Source organism: Lucilia sericata, unplaced genomic scaffold (assembly GCF_015586225.1).
Source record: "Lucilia sericata isolate MDLA Ls3-8-SP2 unplaced genomic scaffold, ASM1558622v1 Contig001409F_arrow, whole genome shotgun sequence".
Lineage (NCBI taxonomy): Eukaryota > Metazoa > Arthropoda > Insecta > Diptera > Calliphoridae > Lucilia > Lucilia sericata.
This window is the reverse complement of record NW_023995343.1, coordinates 110,492-121,122: the sequence shown is the minus strand read 5'-3', so window position 1 is coordinate 121,122 and position 10,631 is coordinate 110,492. Positions and strand designations below refer to the sequence as shown.

General features: G+C 29.9%; 1 protein-coding gene across 2 annotated transcripts in view; it reads left to right on the top strand.

Annotated features, from left to right (window-relative positions):
* Positions 1 to 737: 737 nt before the first annotated feature.
* LOC119611280 (probable phospholipid-transporting ATPase IM) overlaps positions 738 to 10,631 on the top strand; it is a 70,747-nt gene continuing 60,853 nt past the window's right edge. The window contains exons 1-2 of one of the 2 annotated variants that reach the window (XM_037966813.1): positions 738 to 869; positions 1,465 to 1,601. In XM_037966813.1, the coding sequence (XP_037822741.1) occupies positions 1,568 to 1,601 (34 nt within the window). In that variant the 5' untranslated portion in view covers positions 738 to 869; positions 1,465 to 1,567. Of the gene's footprint in view, positions 870 to 1,412; positions 1,602 to 10,631 lie in introns of both variants that reach the window. The other variant, XM_037966812.1, reaches the window with a different exon arrangement.

Genomic DNA, 10,631 nt, shown 5'->3' with positions numbered 1-10,631 from the left:
AAATTGAAAAATAAGCTTATTTTGTGATCACTCATATTTCCCTTCAAAAGTCGATAATTTGGTCGAAAACCCTAATGAAACTAAAATCGTTTATAACTTTGTTAAAACACGTTTAAATTGAAAATAGCTTTTTTTGGTCGAAACCTTTGAAGAAACTAAAATCGCTTATAACTTCGTTAAAACACGTTTAAATTGAAAAATAAGCTTGTTTTGTGATCACTCATATTTCCCTTCAAAAATCGGATTTTTGGTCATATCTCCGTTATTTATGGACTGATGTTGCTGATTTTAAGTAGGAAACTTCTCGAAGGAATGTCTGATGGGTTTCTTCAGAAAATTAGTTTTAATCGACTCCGCTATCTATAAAAACTCTATATAGTATACAATTACAAACGAAATGACAAACTGATATATACCCTTCTTACGAAGGTGAAGGGTATAAAAATATAATAATTATATTCATACATAAAACTATGACCATGGGTTCAAACATAACATTATTTCAAGGAACCACCCCTAAAAAAACTTAAAACTTATAAAATTATACGTATAAAGAAAGGATTTAGTCAAATTTCCTTGTAATATTATAATTACAATAGAAATTTTTGGGCATTTTTTAACTTTCATAATAATTAATTATTTATACCATTAGTTTAAAAATAAACACCCACTTTTAATTTAATTTAAATATTTATAAAGATTTTAAAATTAATTTTTTGGTTTCATTTTTCTTACAGACAACCTTTGTCCAACAAACACATGCCACATGGAGTATTATGTTGAACAAAGTCAACATTGGGCTACGATTACGATTAGTCTGAAACGCAGAAGAGCGCCACCACTTAAACCGAGACCACCTGGACTACAGCGTAATAATAATTACAATAATTACCAACAAAAGTGGTAGTAAAGCAAAAGCAACTAAATTACTTTATATTGAAATCTCAAAAAAGAGAAAATAAAAAAATACATTCCAAGAATTCTAATTAAACTACTATTTATTTTTATAATAATATTAAATATTTTCTACTGAATAAAAAAAAGTGAAGAAAATTAATAAAATACAAACAAGTGCTAAATTTAAAAAAAATAATAAATAATTTAAGTAAAAAAAGTCAACAAATTAAGTAATTAAGTGTTTTATATAAGAAAAAAGAAAAATATATTAAAAAATATAATGCAATAAGTTGTTTTGTGAAAAAAATATAATAATTTATTTTATAAATCGTGTTTTAAGCTTAAGTATATAAATTTTAAAACAAGTGCACTTAAGGAAAATAATATTTTATATAAAAACAACAACAACAAAATTTGCATAATAACTTGGCTGTTATACTACTACCTTTTATATAAATTTATTTTTTAAAAAAAAATAATAATTGTTATTGCAAATTTTTTCCTAACGCTTTAAGTTTTGTTTATTTTGGAATATTTACAACTTTATCTACTCGTATAATAAATTAGAAAAGAAGTTTATTTCTTCAAATTTATTAAAAAAACAAGTTGAAAAAGGATACGTAATTTACACTCGCATAAACAACAAATAAAACAATAAAATACCATCATAATGGGAACAAAAACTCAGCCACAAATGCATAAAGGTAAGTGAATTTTTTTTAATTATTTTATTATTTTAAATGTTAGAAATTTTAAACATTTTATAATTTTAACTTATTATTTTAACACGGTAATGAGATTGGAGGCAAGTACTTACCACACCCGCTTACAAATAACTACTTTAATAAGTACTTATTAAAAGGGAGTCGGCTTTTTTTTCGAAATAACTTAGCAGCAAAATGACAAATTTCAGAAGAAAATAGGAAAAAGTTTTCAAGTGAAAATCGATTTATTACAGAGTAAGAAAAATCGCATATTAAATTTAACTTTATTTTTCTCAACGTAATACAAAAAAATAAAGAAATATTTTGTTAAATATTTAAATAAATAAAAATAAAAAATATTTAACCGAATATGAAAATCAATTTTTAAATGTGCTAAACTTGAATCTTTTTTAATCTCATTTCTTACTTAATTTAATCTCATATTATACTTAATTTAAAAAAGAATAAATTCACATACTAACATACTAGTGTACCCAGGGTGCTTCGCTACCCCATAAAAATTAAGAACAAAATTTTTATTACTTTTATATTTATCCGATAAGTACCGAAAATCTCACTTTTATAAATTCACATTTTATAAGAACCGTGTGTCATTTGTTTCGGATCTCCACTATTGGAAGTTTAAAATGTTTGGTACTTATTCATTCAAAGAATGAGAAAGTGCCAAAGAGTCCCCTGATGCAGATTCATATATATAGTACCACTTGCATATATTATAGTACCACTTGAAAGACGAAAAAGTACCAAACAGTTGTGGCTTAATATTATAGAATATACAATATACAACATTAACAAAAAGTTTATGTTTATTAGTTGAAATGTTGTAAAGGGCAAAAAAGGTACCAAAATCACCTTTATTGCACATTTTCTCCACTTATCCCATCTGCTCTTTTTAAGAGTAGATACAGTTGTATTTAAAACTTTTCTTGTATCACTAATATTGTGTAAGATAATTAAGAAAACCTGTTTTACCCGTTTTCCCCCTTTTTTATCCCTAAATGTACAAATTTCCAAAATCCCTCCTTAGTGTATCTTCATAACCAAAAACACTGTCAAAATTTCATGATTCTAGATTCAGCCGTTTGAGCTGTGCGATGACAAATCACTCTTATATATATACTAGCTATACCCAGTGTGCTTCGCTACCCTAGATATTCTACGGGAAAACCCACTCCCATTTCTTTAGTCGGCAAACGGTGACTCGGCAATTAATTTCATCGACCAAAAGACAAATATTTTGTTAACACTGAATTCTATAAACACATTAAAACTAAGGTAGCTAAGGTTCTAGCGGAACCTGTTCTAGAATTGATAAAGTAGGAACCTGTTCTAAAATAATCGTGAACATTATTTATTTTTTTTTTTTTTGCTAAAAAATGATTCTAGTAGAAAAGTTTTTAAAGGAAACGTTTCTAGTGGAACCTGAACAATACGTACAACATTTGAATGTTCTAGTTCCTATATTTTCCGAGGTGTAAAAATTGAATTCACCTCCCATTGTTTTTCCTCAAATTGTTGTAACATGGATGTCAAAATTGCTGACTATTTCTTATCCGCCCATTTTTGCACAGAATGTTCATATAGTACTAGTATAGTACTAAAGTTTATTGTACAAAATTTGGGAACTGTAGCTGTTATAGTTTTCCAAAATAACGTCATTTGGTATTGGCTAGCAATATAGGTGTGGGTTGAGCCACACCCACTATTTCTAGGTCATTAATTTTTTCCCCTAGTTTTTATATATGTCTCAAAGTTGTTCGCGCAAATTTTCAAAACTCTAGTCATACCAGTTTAAGAGATATACTACTTTTGATATCTATTTAGTAATAGGGCGTGGCACCTCGCCCACTTGGAAATATATAGAAGATAGATAATTCTCCTTTAATTAAGAATCTTTTTGCCATAGGTAGTTGAGTTTTTGACAAATAATGTCACCATATTTAATAATATTCGTTCTTAACTATTTTGCTGAGATGTTTTGAATTCTAAATTCAAATACGTATCGTGCTCGAATCAAGTCTAAATAGGGATTAATTCTATTTTTTATATTTTCAAATCAAACTTATTTTTATATCAAATCATGAATGCATTTCAGCTTAAATCAAATCAAAAATTCTCAAAAAAGGTAAAATTTAACTTTGATTTAAAACACGAAGGACAAAAAATTTAAAAATTCGAAAAACTTTTTCAAATCCTATGAAAATAAGCGTAAAATACTAATTAATTACCTTGTAAAAGAAAAACTATTTGGATTTATTATTAAACCTTCTAAATTTACATTGAGCAATAAATTTTCTATACTTTTTAAGACAAGTTTAGGTTTAAAACGCACTTTTGTATAAAACTTTTCAATAAATAAATATTTCTATCAAATGTAAAATCTTAAATCAATAACAAGGCCTTAATTTGTTTTAAGATAAAAAAACCTCATGGCTTACAACTTTTTTTATTTAAAATACTATTTTTTACATAATTACTTACAAATCGAAAGTAAGTAATAATAAAAAATAATTGATTGTATTGCATAGAAAAATTAAAAAACGGCTAAAATAATTATTTAAATCCGAATCTTGTTAAGTGTAATTAATACGATTAAATATGTATATGAGTATTGACTACTACAACAAAAGCTATAGAACTAGTATTTTATAGAAAAATACACGATTATGCGTAAAAATGTTAATGCACACAGAAAAAATTATGATTAAATATGGTTGCAGCAATAATTATAAAGCAATAACATTTAAGTCACTGTAATAATATTTTTATTAAGGCAACAATATCTACTATCTATCTATATGTGTATAAAATGATTAGCGCAAACATTTATTGTAGCAGCAAATTATAACATTGTTGTCTCAACCTTTTTTTAATTTTGCATGCTATCATAATATGTTTGTTGCTCTCATACTATGATGACAATCATAATAAAGTGACCAAAATATAGTTGATAGTTCTTGATTTTAGAAGCATAATTATGATCTTTTTCTGCATGTAATTTAATTTTACTTACATATTTTTACTATTTCTATACGATTATAAATATTAATTAATTTATTTATGTAAATAAGTCTATATACATATAAAAAAAAAATAAATAGACATGTTCAATTAGCATTTAAACATTCTACTAAAGAAAGTATACAACTAAACTAGTATTGAAAGAATGATAATGTCAAATCATCAGGTAAAATAACATTGTATTGAGAACCGAATACTTCATTGAATATGTCCCAGGTGGTTCGTTGTTGTAGTTAATTTTATTATTTTATTTTCCTTGTATTTTTTAAAGATATGTATTTACAGTATAAATAGTTACCTAAAAAGTTTTTGTGCTAAATTAGATTGTTGATTTGGGGAAAGAAAAAAGTAAAATACTTACACGCACCCATATATGTTGTCCTATATACACATAAATAGAATAGCTGATAGGGAGACTGATATTAAAAGATACAAAAAATTTAATCAACTAATTAAATTTGTATAACACAGGGATTCCGTTTAGAGGACTGGTGCCTTTGAAGACAATTTCACTCAGAATTGTCCATGTATGCAATCCGATGATATACATTTTTGAGCTTCCAAGCTTAAAATACGACTTATTGGATAAGACTAGCTATACAGAAAAAAAAAACCATTAATTTAAGTTTTTTTTTGCAGAAATGTTCTGAATTCTAAAATCAAGTACGAATCGAGCCCAAATCAAGCCCACTTTGGGATTATTTCAACCTTCTGCCGTCTTAAATCAATCTTATTTTTAAAACAAATCAAGTTGCATTTGAGATTAAATTAAAACGTAAAATTAAAACACTTTGAACCAAAAAAGCTGAAATTAAGTTTTTCTTACTTAACGGATCCGTATTTGGATTTTTGCGAAATTGTCTGCCAAAATTTGTGTCCCATTGTTTCTAAACTTCTTCTTACAGACGCCACAATATTGAAGTGTATAGTATAAGTAATCGAAAATAATAACAATGTTATTATTTTATATAAAAAAAGAGTTTTTGTTTTGTTGTTTGCCCTCTCTCTCTAGGTGGCATGAATGGTTTTGAGTTTAAGTAGATTTTTTTTTTTCGTTGTTACTTTATATTTGTCGTTTGTTTTTTGGTCTGGAACCCATTAAAAGTAAATTTAATATTTATTTCAATGTTTATGTACACTTCAATGTGATTTATTTATAATTTTTTTCTCCTTTTAAAGCTTAACAATACACTCGAAAAATGTTTTACAGTTCAATTGGTCAAATTAAGATTTTGATCAGTTTGAGAAGAACTTTAATCCTCCTAGTTAGATCTAATATCGCCAGCATCGAGTTTTTACAAAAATCACTGTGATCTCTTAGAGGTATCACTTGAAAGAGTGTAATGACTGCTTCGGATAACATAAAACACTAAAAAAGGAGTTGGAATCCGAGCTCAAGTCAATCCAGAGCGTTTCAGAAGTTAAGTACGAAAAACAGAATTTTAGGTTGTTTTGGGTCAAATTAATCTCTTATTCACCGAATTTTACTCAGTCAGTAAGTTAGTTAGTTAGTGAGGTAGTTAGTTAGTTAGTGAGGTAGTTAGTTAGTTAGTTAGTTAGTTAGTTAGTTAGTTAGTTAGTTAGTTAGTTAGTTAGTTAGTTAGTTAGTTAGTTAGTTTCGTTTCGTTTTCGTTTCGTTCTTCGTTCGTTCGTTAGTTAGTTTAGTTCGTTCGTTCGTTCGTTTTCGTTCGTTCGTTCGTTTCGTTCGTTCGTTCGTTCGTTCGTTCGTTTTCGTTCGTTCTTCGTTCGTTCTTTCGTTCGTTCTTCGTTCGTCCGTTCGTTCGTCCGTTCGTTCGTTCGTTCCTTCGTTCGTTCGTTCGTTCTTCGTTCGTTCGTTCGTTCGTTCGTTCGTTCGTTCGTTCGTTCGTTTCGTTCGTTCGTTCGTTCGTTCGTTCGTTCGTTCGTTCGTTCGTTCGTTCGTTCGTTCGTTCGTTGGTTCGTTCGTTCGTTCGTCCGTTCGTTCGTTCGTTCGTTCGTTCGTTCGTTCGTTCGTTCGTTTCGTGTTCGTTCGTTCGTTTCGTTCGTTTCGTTTCGTTCGTTCGTTCGTTTTCGTTCGTTCGTTCGTTCGTTCGTTCGTTCGTTCGTTCGTTCGTTCGTTCGTTCGTTCGTTCGTTTCGTTCGTTCGTTCGTTCGTTCGTTCGTTTCGTTCGTTTCGTTTCGTTCGTTCGTTCGTTCGTTCGTTCGTTCGTTCGTTCGTTCGTTCGTTCGTTCGTTCTTCGTTCGTTCGTTCGTTCGTTTCGTTCGTTCGTTCGTTCGTTCGTCGTTCGTTTCGTTCGTTCGTTCGTTCGTTCGTTTCGTTCGTTCGTTCGTTCGTTCGTTCGTTTTTCGTTCGTTCGTTCGTTCGTTCGTTCGTTCGTTCGTTCGTTCGTTCGTTCGTTCGTTCGTTCGTTCGTTCGTTCGTTCGTTTCGTGTTCGTTCGTCGTTTTAGTTGTTCGTTCGTTCGTTCGTTCGTGTTTTCGTTAGTAGGTTAGTTAGTTTAGTAGTTGTTTCGTTAGTTCGTTAGTTGTTAGTTGTTTAGTAGTTTCGTTTGTTCGTTCGTTCGTTCGTTGTTCGTTTAGTTCGTTTCGTTCGTTAGTTCGTTCGTAGTTAGTTAGTTAGTTAGTTAGTTAGTTCGTAGTTCGTCGTTCTTCGTTATTTTTTTCGCCGGTATGTTTTCGCGGTATCGATATCTCGACAAACTGATATGATGCGGAAATTCTGGAGGCGGAGTTGGATTCAGAGCTTTCACAACCCTTCAGAAAGGTATACACTGGTCTTGGGGTTTCAATTTGTTCGCCTGTAATCTTCTAAGTACTTGGATTCTATTGATTGTTCTGTCGCTCTATTCCAACACTATTCGTAAGTTTACTTACCCAAATTTTTGAGTGTTTTCCACTAACTCTCATACACATGGTGTTGGCCAAATGTGCGTTATTAACTTTTTATGTTATTATTGTTATTTCTATTGCCATGGCCCATAGTGTAACTAGAGTAAAAAACAAAACATACATACTCACGGGGAACACAACACGAAAAATTAAAAACAGAAAAAATCATGACCTAATAACTATGTATGTATGTCCATACGAATAGTGTGAAAATTACAAAAACAAAAGTCCAAGTAAAAACAGAAAAAAAAGAAACATTAAACTAATGAGTTCAAAGTTAATAGCGAAAATAATAAAAATAAATAGAATAAATTAGATGATGTTAAGAGTGTTAAGTCATAATACCTCATTTAACGTTTAACATAAAACAACTTAAAAATTAAACCTTAACAAAATTAATTGTTTTCTAAATAGGTTTAAGTTTTAAATTATATAATAAAGTAGACGCAAAACAACTCCTAACACCTGTGACCCCAAGTAAATCATGCAAATGTCCATAAACAATTGAACAAATAAACAAATGTATACAATTTGGGTCAAGGTTATATAAATGGAGTATAAATGTGAATACTTTTGACACTTATGACACATTATCAAATTTTTTTCTGCGTTTTTTTTTTCGGTTTTATTAACTTAAAGGAGTGTGAAAACCCAGAAGTGTTAATTTCCTTAATTAATTTATGTTTTTTAGTTTATCTTTAAAAATAATAATAATAATAAAATATTTGTTAACAAGTGGGTTTTTTTTAAGGAAATCAAACATCTAATAATAATGCTACTTTTATAGGTTTTATTTTAATTTATTTTGAAGAAAATATCGAATCATGCAGTAACTTATGGTTTATTGTAATTACAGGAAATATAATTAGTCTAAATCGATTTATTTCACTTTTTTTAAGGTAATGGATTTTTTCAATTATGTAGTTGTAATTATTAGGGTGTGGTTTTTATATCCTTCATCGCTATAGTGGGGAGGGTATTATACTTTTGTGCTGATGTACATATTTATAGAAAACTTTGTTCTACATCCATCTTAAAGTACTCCAATCCGGTTAGAAACACTGCCTTAAGCATATCCGTGTGTCAGTATAAACTTTTTTATCGTAGTACAGGTCGAAAATTAAAAGAAATTTAACACAAAACTACTTGAAATAGATCTATTATTTCATACTAATTTGAACCGAATAACGCACCAACTAGGGGCTTCAAAACATTAATTCGTTTACTTCTTGAATACGAACGTAAACAATTTTATACCAATCGAATCAGACAATTTAAAAATGACAGTTTATATACCAAAAACTACACAATTTCGACCACTTCACTTCACCACTTTTTGAGCAGTTTCCAATTTTAATACATACTCCGCGATACTTAAGAAAAAAACACTCACCCTAATAACCTAATAATCATCGTATTAATGATATCAACAATTATTTAAGTAGTTAATCATCATTGATTCATTTTCATCATCATAATTGATCACAATTTTTATTGCTCTAGCAGTCGCACAATTTCTGGACTCATATTCTTCATACATGTGTGTGTGTGTGTGTGTGTTTGTCCACACAATGAAAAACCAAAAAACAAATAGAGCGAAAAATCCGTCATTTGAATTAATTAAACAATAAAATGATTTAGAAAATTGAAACCAAATGAAATATAATCTCAATAGTTATTGTATTATGTGAATCTAGAAAAGAAACCAAAAGTAATGACTACAAAAAAACATACACACATCATAATTAATTATTTCAAAATGTCGTTATTTGTAAGCGGAAATAACTTTTTTTTTGTTTATATTTACAAATCAAATCAGTTTTTGCAGAATTTTTAGTTTCTTTTGTTGCGTTAAAGCTAGATTACAATTGGGAACGCGGCGACATTAAGTGACTAAAGTTTAAGAATGAATATTTAGTTCAGATTCGAAGGAATACATCTAGCCCACTATTGGAACTCGGTTGGAAATTGAACCCATGATCTCCGGACTAACACTACCAACTACTCTTGAGTTTCTTGCGAATGTTATAGTAAATCAGATCTTGCCATTGCTAAACTCTTGAAAATTTTTGTCGTCTGTGGTCCAAATTGTAATTAACCACTTACTTTGTTAAAAATTATACATTTTAGCATACAAACAATATTTAAATAGTATGTCTGAGTGTTTATAATAAGTTGCGACAAAAACAAAAGTACTGTTGACCACATTTTTGCATATGTATATATATACATACATACATACATACATATTTGCTATTGTAAATAGTATTTTTGTTATTTGTTTGTTTGTATAATTCCAAGCTAGTGAATGAATATATGTATGACTCATTCTACTCCATACCAGAAGACCGACTCGGCTTTTATGCATAGCGTAAATAATGAACTCTCTTAAAGTTTAAATCTATGAATAGTACGGTAAACAGTGGGCCCGAGGGTCGCTAATTAACCTGATGGGAAATATTATATTAGTTTAAAAACGGGACTAAAAAGCTTTTTAAAGTTCAAAAGGCTTTGTCTTCAGTTGCAATACACAGTGGGCAGAATTGAAATATTTGGAAAATAAAGTCATCAAATAGAGCGATTAGGATGAATTCGAGCCAAGAAGAAATTAAGTTTTCAAAATTAATTCTATAGATCTCTCAGTAGCGTCATCGTAGAAGCCTATTGTTGACCACAAATGAAATGTTTTTATTTTACAACCGATGTCTCTGGGAGGTTAGTTTACTGGCAGACCAGAGGTGGTGGGTTCGATTGTCACCAGAGTCAGTCAAAAGAGATGCTACCACTACCTCTAGTCTGCCGGGACTATAAACCGGTGATGATCAAATGTATCCTTTTGTCTTATAATGATTTGACATGGGTTCGATCCTGAGCAGCACATAATCTGGTACCACAGGAAGCGGTAGCCCGCAGGCTAGAGTTTCGGACTTGACCCAGTTATTGGAGAGATCCCTTCGGAGTGGTGGCTGTGGTTTAAACCTAAATTCGCGGGAAGAAAATGTCGGTTAAAATACTGTGGTACGATGAAATCTATAATATGGGATAAATTCGATGCTGTTACTGAAGTCAACAGATACCCCACAGAGAAGTGGCTGTGTATATGACACAGGATGAATGTAGG